At 36.1% G+C, this 18208-nt stretch overlaps 1 protein-coding gene across 1 annotated transcript in view; it reads right to left on the reverse strand.

Moving 5' to 3' along the window:
• The window catches only part of COL4A3 (collagen type IV alpha 3 chain), a 65062-nt gene that overhangs the window by 42295 nt on the left and 4559 nt on the right, over positions 1–18208 (reverse strand). Inside the window, exons 2-12 of the mRNA XM_062582389.1 lie at positions 9835–9891; positions 6826–6915; positions 5352–5396; positions 4838–4882; positions 4479–4541; positions 3688–3741; positions 2775–2801; positions 2106–2183; positions 796–858; positions 325–360; positions 168–209 (exon numbers count right to left, since the gene is read on the reverse strand). Coding sequence (XP_062438373.1) covers positions 168–209; positions 325–360; positions 796–858; positions 2106–2183; positions 2775–2801; positions 3688–3741; positions 4479–4541; positions 4838–4882; positions 5352–5396; positions 6826–6915; positions 9835–9891 — 600 coding nt within the window. The remainder of the gene's footprint in view (positions 1–167; positions 210–324; positions 361–795; positions 859–2105; positions 2184–2774; positions 2802–3687; positions 3742–4478; positions 4542–4837; positions 4883–5351; positions 5397–6825; positions 6916–9834; positions 9892–18208) is intronic.

Here is an 18208-nt window from a genome sequence, read left to right on the forward strand (position 1 = left end):
TATTTACTGTCATGTTCCCATCTTCTAATAAAAGACTTTCACTTATCTACCGAAAATTCTTTATTTCACATTACTCACTTCTCCAAACTTGTCACCATACTGTATCAGAAAAAACAGAAAGTGGAAATAAAACTTTAAAAATGTTTTAAGCATTTTATATAAATTACCTTTCTTCCTTTGTTTCCTATTACTTTCATTCCCATGAGACCCTGTGAAAGAGACCCAAATGTTAATACTTTCTGTTTTAAAAAATCCTGGTAAAATGTGTAAACTGATGTTACAGTAAATAGGAATTTTTCATTTTTATTACCAATCTGAGACTACCTTAGGTCCTGGAGGTCCTGCTCTTCCTGGCACTCCCTGCAGAAAAAAGATGCATACTGTAAAATACTACAATCTTCGGCCCCAATTTAGGCCACTTAATTAGGCCAGGACATTTCTGCTTACTCTACCAAGTTCTACATAGCAGGTTCTAAGTTCACAATTTTCACCTGTGTTAACACCACACTTTAATTCATTCTTTCACTTTACAACTGCAATTTGTTGTGAAAGCAAGGGACAGAATGTTTATGTGGTCTGGTTTGCAAACAGATGCATCTCTCTTATTCTACACATTAGTATGTAATGTGAATTTATGAGCAATTATTTGAAAATGAGAACTTACTCCCAACTGGATGAGAATACTTTTGAAAATGTGGAAATTATCAAGTATAAAAACAATAAAAAGAAATTAAAAAAAAAATCAGATGTGTTCATGAAAGTATGGATTTCACACACCCACAAGTTCATACTCACTGAAACTCCTGGAGGGCCTTGTGGTCCAATTTCCCCAGGATATCCTTGAATACCCTGGGAACCCTGTATATTAAAAAAGGAAGAGGATTAAATGCCATGGAAAGATTATGAACAATTTACAATGCTAAATTCAATTAACTGAATCATAATCAGAGGAACAGCATTGTCTTTGGATTTCCTTTTCATATCTCAGGATAAAATAGAAATATAATTTTTCCTCACTGCATCTTTGGTTGGTATATGATTTGAAACATGAAAATATGTATCTGCTCTAAAACCAAATTACTCAAATGGGAGTATAAGTCCTATTTAATGCAACTATGGACATTTTCATTACCCACATAATTCTGTTGTTAACCCTATTAATCCCTTAATTTCTAGGATATTGTATGCAATAAATTCTATACTTTAAAACTTAGAGAACTAAAAATGTTCATTCTTAATTTAATGAAATGTCCTCCATTTATTTTAATGTTTAGAAGAAATGTCTGCTCTGCCTTCTTCCATTAATCTATGTTTTAGTGCTTTGCACTAATGCTTCCCTAGATGCTGAGCCAGACTAATCTTTTCAGTCTTACTTCATGTGGCAGTTGTCTCCATTTCTAAAATATTTTTGTTTGTCTCTCTCTCTTGTGTATCTGTTTTGAGATTGGATGATCAGAGCTGAGTACAACATTCTGTGTAGAGGTATAGCACTGACTGTCATGACAACACTGTAAACTGGTATTTTTTCCAACACTTTTCTTTAAGTATCCTAATATTTTCTTTATGTCATCTCCTGCCTACTGACTAAGATGTCTTTATTAAATTGCTCTCATTCATACCCAGATGTTTTTCCTGATTAGGAAACCAGTAATGTGTATAAGCTTATCAAATTATTCCTTCTGAAGTACATTAGCATGTATTCATGAAAAATAATTTCAATAGCTAGCTACACATCTACTTGGCTTAACTGCATCACTTTAACATATACTAGAATTTTCACTCATCTCAGTTACTTTAAATAATTGTATATGATTGCTCACATTGTCTGGCACCTGACTTTCCCATCCTACTTTAGTAATATGTGATGGAGAATGATTCTGATGACAAAACTAACTACTACTGCCTTCACGTACTCTAAGTGTTGAGAAGTCAGAAGAAACCTTTTGTATATGTTATATTAACCAGGTTATATAAAGTTAATAATATTTAGAAACACAGAGTTATTTTCTAGTTTAGAAATGAATAACATATTTGTAAAATTTTATGCACACACACACATATATATATCTAAAAATATACATCTCATTGTCTGAATTCTGAATTACCTGAAGTCCAGGCATTCCTGGCAATCCAGGGTCACCTTTTGCACCATAGCCTTGGTTATAGCCCTCTGCAGGGCACCCCTGGACAATTAGAAATAAAAGCACAATAAGGTTATTCTGTAGAACTCTTTAGTGGAACTTAGACTTCAAGTCTTCTAATACAGTATGTGAGGGGAAAAGTAGTATCAAAATTCCATAATAATGGCAACTGCGCACTATGGATAGTTCTATCTTTTTTAAAAAAAAAAAAAGGTTTATTAAATAGCATGTACCATTTTCAGGCATATCACTCCAACATGTAGAAGCAGTCTTCATTTCAGACATATATACTTATCTCATCCATAGTCCCAACCTTGTTAAAATTGTTGGGCTTTTTTTTTCTTTTAAAATACTCTCTAGTGCATCTGTAGTTTCCACACAAAATCATAAGCTGTTCTGAAGAAGGGCTTAGTTCTTTGTGTGCTTTAAAAGGGATAAACAAAAGGAAAAAGAAATACTGTGTTGTACTCTGGGGTGAATGTCACTAGTACAGACCAGGCACCAGAGTTTGTGGATCCTTCTTCTGGAAAGTAAACTTTCTATCTCCTGTGGATGAAGACATCCACAGCATATACACACACAGAATTTGGATCACCAATAAATATTTCACATAATATGCTGTAAATAACTGACCTTTTCTCCTTTGATGCCAGGGATACCCTAGGGAGAAGAACAATAATCATATTACAGAAACAGAAAGACAAAAGAGCCTATGGTAAAAGGACATATTCAAAATATTCTCTAAGTGCAATGATCTCTGTGTATAGCCACATACAGGTTTGCTGTGTCAGACTTCAGTTTCAGAAGAAAGGGCATATTCTTAAAAAATAGCCCAGTCTCGCAGTCACAATTTTACAAGTGAATGCAGAACAGTTTTGAAGCCTGATCTTAAAAAAAAAAAAAAAAAAAAAAAAAAAAAAAAAAAAAAAAAAATCAGGAGAGCTGGTAGCGTTTTAAAGATCAGGTTTAGAAAGTATCAGATTTGAAGCCAATGGAACTTGACAGGCAGCATTCCTTTTTCCATTTGCTGTTCAGAAGCTTTTTAAATATATATTTCTACAGAGGAAAAACAAGTCCTAGAGTTAAAACAATGGAGCCATAATCAGAAGACCTGGCTTTGATTCCTGGTTCTGTTATTGACTTAATTAGGTCATATCCTCAAAGATATTTAGGCATTAACTGAAACTGGAATCTATTAAATACATATTGGACACTTTTTGAAATTTGAGTGGTAAGTTTTCATCAATATCTCTTGAGACTGCAGTTTCAACTGCAAGCTTAAGACACTAAAGAGCTAACAGCAGGTGATGAATTTGCATGCTTTCCTTGCCCAAGAAGTCAAGGCCCAACATGCAACATGTTAGACATGACTTTTAACTTTTGTTTCTTTTCCCCATAGTTTTTATATTAATAAAACATGATAACTATATTTTTCAACCCATAAGTAAGTGCTGTTAAGACTAGTTAATCTGAGTCTTTAAGCACTTTCAGTGAATGACTATATCTGGTAGAAATGCACACAATCATAAACTTCACAGACACCTACTGGAACACCCGGAATACCTCTTCTACCTGGAGCACCTGGAAAACCTCGATCGCCCTGGAAGTAGTAAGGGTGACTGTTAATGTATATTGATATTGTTTTCAGTAGATGAGATTACAAAAATGTTTTTACATTATCATGCTAAATTATAAGTTGCACTATCATTAAATTTGCTTAAATGGGCCAAAGCCTAACTATGCATGTCTTGATCTGTTGCCCAGTGACAAGGCTTTATTGGCTATGTCAAACCACTGCTTCATGAGAAAAGTATGATTCTCTGTAATGGGCATTATTCTGAATTCCACTTCCAAAATGCTGAGAGTTATGAGCAAAGCCAAACAAGCAAACAGCCTGCAACGTTACATTACACCTTTTCTAGTAATCTCTTTCAGGATGTATGAATTATCAACAAGCTAGATATCAGTGAGAAAATGAATTAATTATCATCTCTTTTAAAATCTCTTTCAATAGAAAGACTGGTTGGACTGAAGTAATTGATATTCTGAACTTTTAATAAAAGAATTTTTATCTGTCAAAACAGGAACTATCAAGTTATTCTCAATGTTTTAACAAAGATGATTAACATGTATTACTAAATGATCCATCTTACACACAAAGGCAGCACTTTCTCCCTCTGATCATTGGCAAGATTGAATATTGTCCTTGTCAATAAAGTCATAAATCAAAACAAAATTGTTGTATATTAGGGAAAAAAAAATAGGAATGCTTTTTGGCCATTCCTAAGCATAGCCAAACACAATCCTCACATTCATAACATGCAGCTTGATTTCTACCTTTGTGCCATTGCATCCTGGAACACCTGGGCGCCCAGGAGGACCAACAGTTCCCGGCTCACCCTACGAACAAGTGCAAAGTTGATACAAGTTTGTTTTTGCACATTCACATTCCCCTACAGCAACACTGAAACAGTTTGTGTTGGAGGAGAGTTTCACAAAGACTTGACAGATCATAGTGTGTTCTTTAACCATTACAGTGAATAAAAACTGCTGATACTAAGATCGTTATCTCTAGATTAATTGATAGAGACAATGCTGATGGTGACACTAGAGTGAGCATGTTTAGTTGAGGACATTTGCATACTGAACACTGTGCTAAGAGAGAAATTGGTTAAATCAGATTTGTTTTTACTTACTGGAAGACCTGGGGGACCTGAAAATCCAGGTATTCCTGGGACTCCCTAATGATATAAAAACAGAGGAGGAACATTACAAGTATTAGGGAAAAGCTCATGATGCAATATTTTTTAATTCTATTTGTGAGAATGAATTTGAGTATGATTCTATCAAAAGATTGTCATTTTGTTACTTTATCTTCCTTAACCTGACTTCCTCTGAATATTCACCAAGTATAAGGGTAGTTTATGAACTTTTAAACATAGATAAGTCCCCCCTCTCAAACAACCCCTTCCCATCAGCCCTTTATGGAATTCTAGTTTGAGTCATTCACAGCACACAGCAATATTAAATCCATACAGCATGAACCTGGTATATAATGTTTAGCAAAAAAGGCCTAAAGAGTCATAAGTTTTAAAATTACATTAAAACCATATATAAAGTATTGTTTTTATTTTTGACAAATTATTGAATCAAGTTAGCATTTAACATGACATTAATACATACAAGTTTGTTTAAAATAGAAATACTTACTCGTATACCTTTAGATCCAGGTAAGCCCATAAGCCCTGGAGAACCCTAAACCACAAATAGAAAACAACATATTTCAAGATAATTGATATATTGCACATATACCAATATAATATGCACCAATTTTTAATACTAGTACCAACATGTGCACATAAAACTATATAAATAAATACATGATGTGTGCACTATCGACCAAAACAAATGTTTAATACAACTTGTATAAATCTTGGCCTCTTGCCTTCCCTTTCAGTATTTACAGAGGCTATATATCTCATCACAGGTCAAAAAATAACTATCAGGGTATGTTGAGGAAGCAGCTGCTGTGAACCTGTTCAGACTGTGAGACCTGGAAGTGCCTCTCTGGAAGGAAATAGCCAGAAGCCTCACTGGTAGTCAGGAGAGCTTCTGAGCTCCGAGGCAGGGTTCATGTTCACATAGTGATCAGGTACATGCACACAGCAGCCACTGTGTGGAAAGGAAAGGAAATCCAGAGGCTGAAAGGGAGCTAAACAGGATGGGAGAGCTGCAGGGAAGGCAATGAAGCATGCCACAGCACAGTTTGGACAGAACCTAGCTGGAATTGCTTCAACTTACAGCTTTACCGATAATGAAGAGGAATTTTTACTGCTATTAACAATGGAATAGGACAGACTATTGCAACAACATCCAAAGGAGAACTACAAACAACATTTATTTAAAGGTGTGGATAAGAGCTAGGAGGGATGGGGCCATATTAGTGCAGGCCCAAGATATGATGCGATTGTGGCAGTTCCTCTGTTTTTCTTCCTTATTTATATTGTTGCTGAGTTCAGGCTATACTTACCCACAAATAATCTATTCATCAAAAAGCCAATTTATTAATGACAACCTGAGTGATATTCCTCAAGATAAATATAAATAAAATGATTTTTAATGAGTAATATAGTTACTCTTTCTCTTCCTTCAGGCCTCTGTTTTAGGGATCAGGGAAAGAAAGCTCGAGTCACCAAAGCCATTCTCCCCATACTGCAGGCAACTGTGACACTTCATATTAACTAAACAGAGCACCATCTCTCTTAAAGTTCATCTATCCATTCAATTTTTCTTAAATCTATTTTGTTTCATTATTTGTCTCAGAAGTAGCTTGTTTTCTCTATTTCCAGCAACCGATGTCAGAGTGCACTGTTAAGACAAAATTGCAGTTATACTTCTACAAATCATTTAGACCCATGTGCATTCCCTCTAGCAGGTCTGTCCAGATGCTTTAGTACTAGTCACCAGATAACTTACAATGAAAATCCACCTTTGTATCAGCTTCTCAGTCAAATATGAACACCGAAGTTGGTAACCACACATACCACACCTCACCAAATGGGAGACTCTGAAAATAGGCTTCATTTTTTCCACAGAATTTTTAATTCTGCCAAAACTCTCTTTCAAAGAGAAACACAAATCTAGTCTTTCTCTCTCATGTGCACACACATGGATGAGAACCTACCTTAGGTCCTTGTGGCCCTGGAGGCCCTTCTGGGCCAGGAAAGCCTCTAAGACCAGGTGGACCAGGAATGCCAGGGAAGCCTTTTTCGCCCTGTAAAGATCAAGAGAAAGCAGTTCTTAAAACACCCTTGAAATGTCCTTCAATAACTTATTTTTAAGATTTTCATTATTTTGTGTACCTCTTAACTTATATTTGCCTACTACTAGATTGTACTATTCTTGAATATACTGACCTGTTCTTGTGGTCCTATCTATGTGCTGTCTATGCCACATGGTATCACTGAAGTAACATGCTAATAAGTGTGGGTGAAAATACCAGCAGATGCCAGTACTCAAGATTTTGCAGAGGATGGAAGCTAACTGGCAGCATGAAGTTTATTATGCAGCTGACATACATTCTTTGTTAATGTTTCTATAATGTATTTAGTCCATATGAACAACACAAACCTGAATCCATCATGGTACTCCCAGTTTGTAGTGGGCAAATTTAATGCTGCACACAGGGTCAGCTCCAAGCCATCAATACACCTCTTTATGCAAACCATGTAAACAAACAGTAGAAGTCAAATGCAATAAAACTGGTCATATACAATAAAAAGGTATTTCCTTTAAAAGACAACTTTTTTTTTTAATTATGAGTCTCAGAGATTAAACCACCTAACCCGTTTTAATGTCTTTTTAAAGTCAAGTTCAAATAACCAAACCATGCAGAGGAAACACAGAAGATTGAAGGTACACAAACATAATACTGCAGGCTAAGCTATAGTTGCTGGGATAGTTTTAGCTTTTTAGTTAGATATAAGGAATATGCAAGGCTTATCCTTGTGAAAATTCAGTGCTTCAAGCTTAGAAACTCACAGAAAAAAGTTTCAACTCTACAGGTAGCAACAAGTCAGTGCGCTCAATTTTACGTTGGTGAAGATTTGCCTGTTCAAGACTGTTTACACCACAGCATGACATATGACAGAGAGGATTGGGTTATCAGTTCTCTCAGATCCAAATTTCCTATAGCTTTATCAGAGGAGAGTTGCACAAAAAATCATATGAAATGCTACCATGTAGAAATTCTGGTATCTTACTTTTAGATGTACAAGAGAGAGGATTCAAAGGAAGCTTTGGGGAAGTGAAAATACCTTGGCTTGTCCATTCACCAGTTCTCTCCTCCCAAAATCCCTCAAATCGACCAAATTTTATATAGATTCTGAATTTCAAAATAAATAAATACACACACACACACACACACACACACATAAATAAATATAAGCACAGAAGATAATCCCAGAGTATCTAAATGCAACTGAAAGATGAGTACACTACGAAGCATTTGTGAGCTCTGAATTATAAAATGATACAGTTTTTTTTTTTTTTACAACAAATAGTTTAGTTATTTCACCTAGCACAATTCAAGAAATGCAAGAAAAATACCAAAAAACCCAAAGCTATACCAAGATCTGCCACTGGAGGGAGTGAGGAACTAACCCACAGAAAAAATGAATCCAGCCCTTGATCTCCTCTACCGAGCTGCTGCCTCACAGCACCAGTGACAGTGTTCTCCATCTACAGAGCAGCAGTCTGCTCTTCCACCTCTCCACACAGCACAGACAATTTTATCCTCGCTTTCTTGTTGACAGATCAGCTATGGCCATGGGCAGTTTCTTAAGATTCTACAGTTATTAAAACATACTGTTTAATTTAATTGTTCTGATTTGCCAAGCTACCTGAAAACCTTCATCAGGGTAAACAAAGACCAACTATTACCTATTAAGCACTCAGCTGATTTAACATGCAGCTGATGAAGATAAGTTGCTAGTATTAACTTTTTTAATATTTCTGTTTTAGTGGACAGCTTAAATTATTCTTTCTAATTTTTCAGTTGTTTCGAATTTATACTGGTTAGATCAAAGTCAGGTTAGACAAACTGAGAAAAAAAATACACAAAGATTTTATTAATGACATGATTATTCTCCTTTCCCACTTATGAAAATATGTTTTAGTAATGAAGATGTCATTTACTTCTAGATAACTTTTCTCTGCCACTGAAATTGAGCTTCTAAAGGCAAGACTGGCAGTGCAATATTACATACTTCCCTGGCAGCAAAAGCATAGCAGGACGATATAAGTAATTCTCTACTAGCCAAAGCTATGGTCAGTGAGACTAATTGCACTTCTAAGCTTATACAGACATCCTAGTGTTGCATGGCTGGGACCTATTTTAAGGTTTAGCATGCCAATCACTGTGCCAGAATTAGCCTGAATTACAACCATGATTTCTTTAATAATGTCCCCTTCATTTTTGCATCAGTTGTTTTCCAACTACAAGCAAGAGTTTGAAAGAATTTTTGGCATTTGTGTAATTCAGATTTGTTTAAAAGCCACACAAAAGCTCTGCCAAGCTACTATTGGCAACAGGCAGAGCTACAGCTCTGTTACTTTTGACTTGACATTGTTCCCTAACTGCTGGCAAGGTATTTCTAAATAGGGCCCAGAAACTCATCTCTTGTCTCAGTTTGCAGGAGATTTATCCATTTAATACCAGCGCACGTAGCTTCCCTTCAGGATCCAGTAAAGGCTGGGTGCTATACAAGATCCCAAGACAGAGACAGGGAAGCTCTGAACATGATTCTATTGATGACAATATGAAATTTGCAAAAGGAAAGCTGCTGCCAGGGTAATGTTGTCTGTGGGCACTTGTTTAGAGTTTGTAAAAGGGACCTAGTGCTTCAGACAGTTGTTCTGCTGATATTTGAACATCATGCAACACCTTAAATATGAATTAATGCATTTTCTAATTTAAAAAAAGTATGTAAAAGTCTTCTTAGATAAACAGTGCATCTAGAGTTATTTTAACAGATATTTTGTAAGGTAATGTATTCCTCTTACAATTCTCCATAGACTCTGTTGACAGAATACCACCACAAAATAAATCCACCCACTGTGTAAGTTCAACTAATATAGTAACAATTTGCTGGTATAAACTAATGTAAGAAAGGAAAAATGTGTTTCTTCTTACCTTATTACCTTTCATGCTATCACAAAAGCAGGGACTTTTACCTTTGCACACACAGTTCTGAAAAAGAAAGAGAGAAAATTTATAAGAAAAATATTCTTTTCATTGTTTTCTTTGGTGAAGGACAAATTAGAACTCAGGTTTTAATGAGATGTCTGGAGTTTAAAGCCCTTCTTGGAGGTCAGCATCTGAGCTGCATCCCAACCTCTGTTTGGCTCTGTGACCTCAATTGCCAAAATATGACACATTTACTTGGGAGCAACAAGAATTGGGGAAAATTCAATAATTAAGTATAAAAAGACACACTTTTTATTGTTCACACTAAAGTTAAGTGGGGAAAAAAAAAACAGGGAAGTTCAGCATGTAAACAGATAGACAGCATGACTCTAAATTAGCTAACACATGTACTGGGAAGTTTTAGTAGTGTGGAACTCAGCAGCGCTGCAAAACACGTCTGAGATTCTGGGGGAACATGAGAATAGTTAACCCCTCCAAGCCCTCCTCCTGCTACAGCTATCACGTGCTCTAGCCCAATCCTGCTAGGATAACTCTGCAAAGGATATTTCCACACTCAGGTAGATATGCCTATGTCACTAGAGTGGAGGAAGAAAAATAATAATCCTTTTTAAATAATAAACATTATATATACTAAAATATCATTAAGATTACCAAAGTCATGTATTTCACACAAATGTGGAATAAATTGCATTTACTGTTCTTCGTATACTTCAACTCTTCCATTCATTTTTGAAGATTTTGCTGAATGATTTCTTCAGTTGTACCACTCCAGAAAGAAGGTTATTTTTCAGTTCATCCCCTAATTTTAGTACCTACATGTCTACCACTATGACTTAAACTGCGGAATAGCTCCATTCAATAAAGGGCCAAACATCATATATTGGTTATAAAGAATTTTTTCTGAGTTGCATAAAGCTCAGATATGAAAGAAGAACTGTATTTTTGCTTACAAGATTACAGTCTTTCAGATGGTGTGATATGAAATATCTATTTCAAATTTGAAGACAGAATTAATTAAACCCTACAGCTGGTCATAATACAACAGCAACACTGTTCCAAATTTATAACTTTTCCAGTGGCATTCTCAAAGAACAGAAGAAAAAATGAGAGGAAAAAGTATTCTCCATGACATTTTAAAAGGATAATGTCAGTGTCATTACATTTGAATCTTCCTATAGCAGTATGTTCAGGTAAAACATTTTACAGAACTGTAAAATATCTTGCAGACAGTCGTTTTCTTCCCACAAGCTAGAATGAATTTCATCTATTTTTATCATTCAAAAATGAGATGTCCTGTCTCAGGAAACTTCATCTCCTACACAGCTGATCTTGTCTGTCTCTTTCTATCAACAATGGAAGGAAACTCAACATCTAGCTGGGAACAGTTTCTTCTCATCTTCTTTAGGTCCTCTTTCAGAAAGAGGGAAGATGCTACAGTACCTGTACTCTTTTGACTAGGCAACTACTGACAGTAGCTGCTGATCTTTTAGGTGACCGAAGTTAAGTGAGATGAATCCATGTAGAGAGCATTCGGCAAAAGAACATCTATTAAATATTCATTTACATAATAAAACAAAGTGGAATCAGCTGGCCATGAAAAACAAATCTTCCAAGAATTTATTATGTTTGTATGGATTCCTATAGACAGATTAATAGGTGACTGATGTTTCTAGCTTTACTTTTAAAAAGTTACAAACATTAAATACTTGATTCCTTGGCATATTTAAAGAAGCTTCTTTCTTCACCTTGATCTGACAGCTAGAACTTAAGCAAAGTGGCACTGCATCAGAAATATGGAAAACTAAGTTGACATGTAAAACAGAAGCCATGTGACTACACTACCTTCACTAGTATTTTTATCAATATAACTAAATCAGCAGAGACACAGTAATAAAAGTAGCTCAGAACTAGCAACAAGCAGTATCCTGATCTCTTCTCTGTGATGCCTATTAGTTTGACACTGAGTTATAGGGTTTGATATCTTATAGCTCAGCTGGGCAGGTCTGCATAGGTGACCACGATCACAGATAAAATTTCTGTTCCTTTGGGCAAACGACTGCCTTTATACCTATTGCAATTCTCTTTTCACAACTCTCAAATTTGTACTACTGTAAGTCCATTTATACCTGAGCACTTACTCTTAGATTATATATGCATTAGTGAGAGATTACTAATCTGGCAAGAAATCTGTGCACAGAGTAAACCAAAATACATATAGAAAAGTAGCTGTAGTAGTAGGTGATGGTAGTGGGTGATAATACTTATTAATACACACAGTCTCTTACTCTTCATTATGCAATTGCTGCTAACCTTGCAATCTTGCAATCTTGCTAATACTGGTTACTTACCATTATAATTCTAAAGACCTTCATGGAATTGCACATTACTTTTCGCCTGAAAGTGAAGTCAGAAGCAGATTCTGTACAGTATTTGTATGCAAAGCATAATTTGCAGCACAGAGAGAAATCACCAAAAGAAATGACCTTCACACATTTCAGACATCATAGGTATAATCTAATTTGTACAGATCCAGAAGAAACTTGTTCTTTTAATTTATAATCACAGATTATCTAATCTGAAGATAAATGCATGAACATGTAGAAATTTATGATGCTGTATAACTCATCAAGGTAATTAAATTATCTGAAGAAAAAGAATCTTTGCTCTTCAAGAAGTCACAATGCTTAGAACTTTTTTAGTTTGCCGTTAGTTAGCTTTCAGATCAATCTAGGCATTTTTATGTATGCATATGACTTGAAACTAAACTGAAAAGACGACAGATGACTTTACATAACATAGTTAATTAGATAACACTAAATGTTCTGGTATGTGAATTTTACATAAGATCAGATTACAGCTTCTGTAAAGGAGCTCTGAACCAAAAAGTCTTTGTTCACTTATACTGCTGATGTTGTCTGGATGTTTCCACATCCTTGCAGGATGGCTGAAGCTCCTCGATAAAAGGTTCACCATAAAACTCCAGTATATTGCCAGGTCACAGGATAAGGAAGTTTAATAATAATCATCAACAGTTTATTCAAAAATCTCAAAATAACATCTACTTAAATAGATGTCACAGCACTGCCATAGATTTACTTTGTTTTTCAGTTCTGTGGCTTTTGTAATAATCGTCTACATTTAATTTAAAATATTTAGATACTGTAGGCAGAACTAGATTTTTGTTTTAAAATATACAGGCCAAAGAACAAAGCCAGATACTCAGCTGAATCATGAATCAAATGAAGTGACCAGCAAACCAAAAACCCTCTCAAAACTCTGCTTTTTTCAGTGATTTATAGAGGAGATCCTTCCAAAGTCAAGTGTTCTGTGTAGCACTAGTAGTTTTTTGTGCACATTAAGCAACAACAGTTGCAAACACCACCCCACGCTGCGCACTGGTTCCTACTCTGCTCAGCAGGCCACTCCACAGCCGGGGCCTTCTCTAAGCTCACCCGTAACGCTGAACTGCACATCCTACACCGTGGTGTTGGACCCTGCGAGGCTCTGACCTCCTCCTGCTCCCAATTCGAAGACTAATCTAAGCATCTGCTTTAAAAGCACTGCTCAAGTCTTCTCCTAGGCTGAATCCTTCAAAGAAAGGACAAAGACAGAAAAAAACGCAGACTACAGGCCTGACTGTCACTTGCACAGAGCTTAACACAGATTCAGCACGGCACCACTGCTCCTAACACTGCAGCTGTGGCAACTTACTTTGGAGTCATAGAATTATAGAATCGGTAAGGTTGGAAGGGACCTCTGGAGATCATCTAGTCCAACCCCCCTGCACAAGCAGGGTCACCTAGAGCATGTTAGACAGGGCTGCATCCAGGCGGGCCTTGACTGTCTCCAGAGAAAGAGACTCCCCAACCTCTCTGGGCAACCTGGTCCGGGGCTCTGTCGCCCTCACAGTGAATCTCACACAGCTCAGCGTATACTGCCAATACGGCTAACGACACGAAGGATGTCAGAGAATGTATTTAGGAATGTTGTTATTAAACCTGAATACACCAAAGGATATCAGAAGTTGTTAATGCAAGGAAAAAAAGGAAACAAGCATTTCTATCAATAACTCCGACTGAGATGTGACACTCACATCTGTGGAGCACTACAGGGGTACAGTGGGTGGTTTAAAGGCAGAGGAAGACGAGGAACAGGCAAAATGAGATAGAGATGGTAATAATCCAATATTCTTCAACTAGTCTCTTTTTGGAATGACATATATTATAACAAAGTAGTCTGAATATGTTTGCTTTTCAGAGAAGATCAGAATGGGTCAACTATAATTAAAAAAAATATACATTTATACTGAAAATATTGCACCAAGGACAGTCAGCCAGCAAGGGATGTTCTTGCAAGATGCAGCACCATTTTCTTTAAATATGTTTCAGATGAAACCTATGTAGTCAGCAGGAGCTGTGCTACAGTGCCACGCTGTATTACCATTATTACTCTGCCACTGTCATCGTGACAAAGACATTCAGAGGAAAGCTGAGATGCGATTAAACGTATTCTGTCAGAATACAGTAATCTGGTTGAAGTAGGGTTCAAATTTACATTTTTGGTCTGATTGGTTTTTAATTTCAAGGGCGAACTCCATTGATTCCAGAGGTAAATTCTGGTTAACATAAATCAAAATTACTACGCAACATGATGAATTTTAAAATGAATTAAGCCCAGGACAAGAGATATCCATTAATTACAATGGCCAGTGAGAACAGTCCAGGTGTCTTCTCTCAAGCTCATGCTAAAGCCGTCACTTTCCTGCCTAAGTAGTTCCCATGACTGATCAGGCTCATTATTAAAAATCCAAGTCCGACTCTTCATTTAAACTTGATTTTTATCAGCCTATCACCTATCTTCTCATTAGGTCTTTATCTTTTAGGGTCATTGAAGTAGAACTTCACCAAAAAGTGAAATTAGATTTGTTGGACAAGATCTGTTTTTCTGTGATACATTTTTATTTCTTTTCCATCATTCTGCCCAAGAATGGTATTTTCAGCAGCCTACAATTATGCAGATCTTCACAACGGTCCTTTCTAAGCAGAAGTATCAGCTCATTTCCAGTTTTCTGTAATTTCTCTAAAATTCCAATATTTATTAAAAATTAAATATCAGTGAGTCAATTCCTTTAAGAGTCTTAATTACGAATTTTCAGGGCTGCTGACGCACTGAGATTTCTGAATTCTTCCTGGCTCTCTCAGTGCAATGCAATCACTTTACACATTCCAGCTGTGTCTATAAACCACAACTAAGCACAGCAAATAATATTACTCAAATAGTTGATGTTGATATATCCCTTAAAACTACAAAAGGGCCCATTTCTCTAACACTCCCTACAATATGTTTTCTATTACATCTAATATAAGTAAATGCAAAATGTTGTTTATTACTTTCATTTAGTTAACTAATAAGCTAATTACAGTAAGTGGAAAACTTTGCTTTAGCGTTTTCTATACTACAGACTTGTGCTGGGATAGATATGCTGCATAGGAATGTGAAAAGCTGCAGTTTCTGAAGAAATTATGGTGCTAGCTAAAGCCTTTAGCTTAGACACAACTAAGCTTTTGACAATTTATCCTAACCTGCTCAGACAGAGTATTTGAGAGCAGGGCTGTACTGAAAAGAGTTCCTACTATGGGAAAAAAAATATGTAGGGAAATTTTTTTCTCAGTCTAAGGTGCACTTGTGTGAGAATAGTGATATTATCAGACATTAGTAGGTATGTGACCTTGGCAGCACATTCCTTATGTTGCACAACTGTAAATCACCATACAGCATACAAGGTACTGGAGAATCAAGTTCCTCACTCCAAAACATTGCTATCAAAACAAAATACCAGTCTCACAATTACTATCTGTATACGAGAAGTTCTTCATGCATTCTAAGCATCAAACATGAATTCATCAAAATTATCAAAGACCACTATGAACTTTATGTTTTTTTAGTGATCGCTGGACCAGTACAACCAAACCAAATTATTAAACCTTCAATAAATATAGACAACATCGAGCACAAATAGGAGATGATGAGATGAAGGAAAATATGTCAGTTCCCAAACCCTGAAACATTGTGTAGTCACTTGTGAACTGGAAGGAAGCCAGACATTCCTACCTTAGACGACTCCTATTAACAACAATGCATGCAATCAGAATTCATATCATTTTACCTACCAGTTGAACATCTAGCACTTGACAAAAATTATTTCAGTCTAACCTTCCATTAAAAAGAAATACACCTGCAACTTTAACAGCTCAGTCTGTAATGTCTTTTGAAGGGAGAGCTGATCTCAAAGGACATGGCAGAAGACAACTGTAATGCTACAGAACACTGCAGTTGAATAAACTTCATTAAACATTTGCAATGGAAACCCTGCTCAGCGAATAACCACTGAATCAATAGCCCTCCTTTGTGACATGGGCCTTGTATTACTGGATATGTGATGCTTGCAACATGAGGTGCAAAAGAGAAGTCCTAAGCATTCGTGATCATAGGAAAAAACCTCCATAACATTTTATGATTTGTGCCTCGCTTATAAATAAGCAATATCAGTATATAACATGTGTCTGTCACTGTATATGATTAGAAATTCTTTACTTTCTCTGCTTAATTTTGGACTACCAGGCGTTCTTTTGGAAGGGAGTTATTCTTTTATCTGTCTAATAAAAGGACGTATTTGTAATGGTGTTTGCCAAATAACTCAAAACAAATGGTGAATGACTGTTATTGGATAAATGAGAGAAGTCGCTCCAGATGAACGTTTAGACAACTTTCTACTGATGTCAAATGAACATGTCTATGAAAAGTTTCTAACTTCAGAAACTTAAATAGTTTTGAAAACTTAGTTTTAAAGTAAAAAAGCATTCAGTAGGAATTTTGTATAACTATTCTGTAATGTTAGCCAGATCTCTTTATTAGAACCATTGCCTTTTATTGCAAGAAACAAAACAAGAACAAAAAACTCAACACTAGATACTAGTAGTTCATACTATTCTTATGTAAGTATATAATTCTGCCATCTTGCTCATACTTCCACGTACAACTTCCACGCACAGTGCCAACAGTATTCTTGTCCAGGCAGATTCAGTACCGTTAATGTGGAACTTCTTCTCTTCAGTTCACAGACAGTAAAGAGTTAGGGAGAGAAGGAATGATGGGGCTTGGGAACTTCCACTGTGCCTGCATATGATCGTGATTACTTCAGGTCAATACAGGTAAAATGTTATCATTTAGCAAAAAACACCTTGGTGCATACACTATCTCAAATTGTTAGTGAACTGTATAGTGATGTCCACTAAGGCTTGTGTTGCAGAAGCTGCCTAAAATTACTCAGTATCTATGTAACTAGACCTGGCATGTTGTGTGTATTTTTGGAGAACAGTCAGTTGAGACTCTCAACTGAATCTCTGTTGTTTCTTTGTGTTGCTTTTGTTCTGAAGAGCAAAAGGCTCATAGCTACTCCCTCTTTAAACAGAGAGAAAGATGGTTTTCTTTCTTCTGTTAGAACACAGGAAAGTTTTGATATTTGTATTTATAATGACCAATATCTTACTCTACAAATCTCACTAGAGTTAAACTCATTGTGATTAGGGCGATTAGAAACTGGACCAAACTGTATTCATGAGCTGTATTCAGGCTGGTAAAATCTCCAAAGGCACTCCAATAAACGAGGCACTGCTGCAGATTTCATCTCCTGACCTAGAACTCTGCTGAGAACACCACAAATAAATATTCTTTCTTTCCACAAGCAAAAAAGACCAGGCAATGAAGGCCACAGAATTTTGTTTTGTAGCAAACTCTTAAAGGTGCTTAATTAGCTTATTCAGCTGTCAGTATCCATGCTCTTGCCTGCTAATAGAGGGTCATCTTAAAAGAGCAAAGAATACATATAATCAGCTAGTGAATTTCTGCTAACCTGCCATAGTATGGTTAACAGTACATTAAACAACTTGTATTTCTTCTTAACTAGTGAGCATAGGAATGGTATTCACCATAATTGTCCCTTCAGGCCCATATATTCACAGAATTCCAAATGGGCATCTTCTCTTTAGTGGTGCAAACAGGAATGAAAGCAACAGTAGCTTGTTCAGAGAAAGCTTATTGTGCATGCTTTGGTTTCTGTTTCTTTGCAAAGCTCTAAGATTTTCTAAGTCATTTTCTTGCAATTTCCTCCAAAGTAGTCTGGAAAAAATGCAGCACAGAGCCCTGGCTAAAAAGCCTTCAATGAACCAGGCCAAGCAGAAGGCTTGTAAGAATTGTACCATATCACAAAACCGCTAGGTTAAAAAATGACAAACAATCAAACTAAAGCCTAAAATATATTACGTGTGGCAAAATGGAATTTTTTCAGTGTATGCAAGAG

This window comes from Rhea pennata, chromosome 9 (genome assembly GCF_028389875.1).
Source record: "Rhea pennata isolate bPtePen1 chromosome 9, bPtePen1.pri, whole genome shotgun sequence".
Classification (NCBI taxonomy): Eukaryota; Metazoa; Chordata; class Aves; order Rheiformes; family Rheidae; genus Rhea; species Rhea pennata.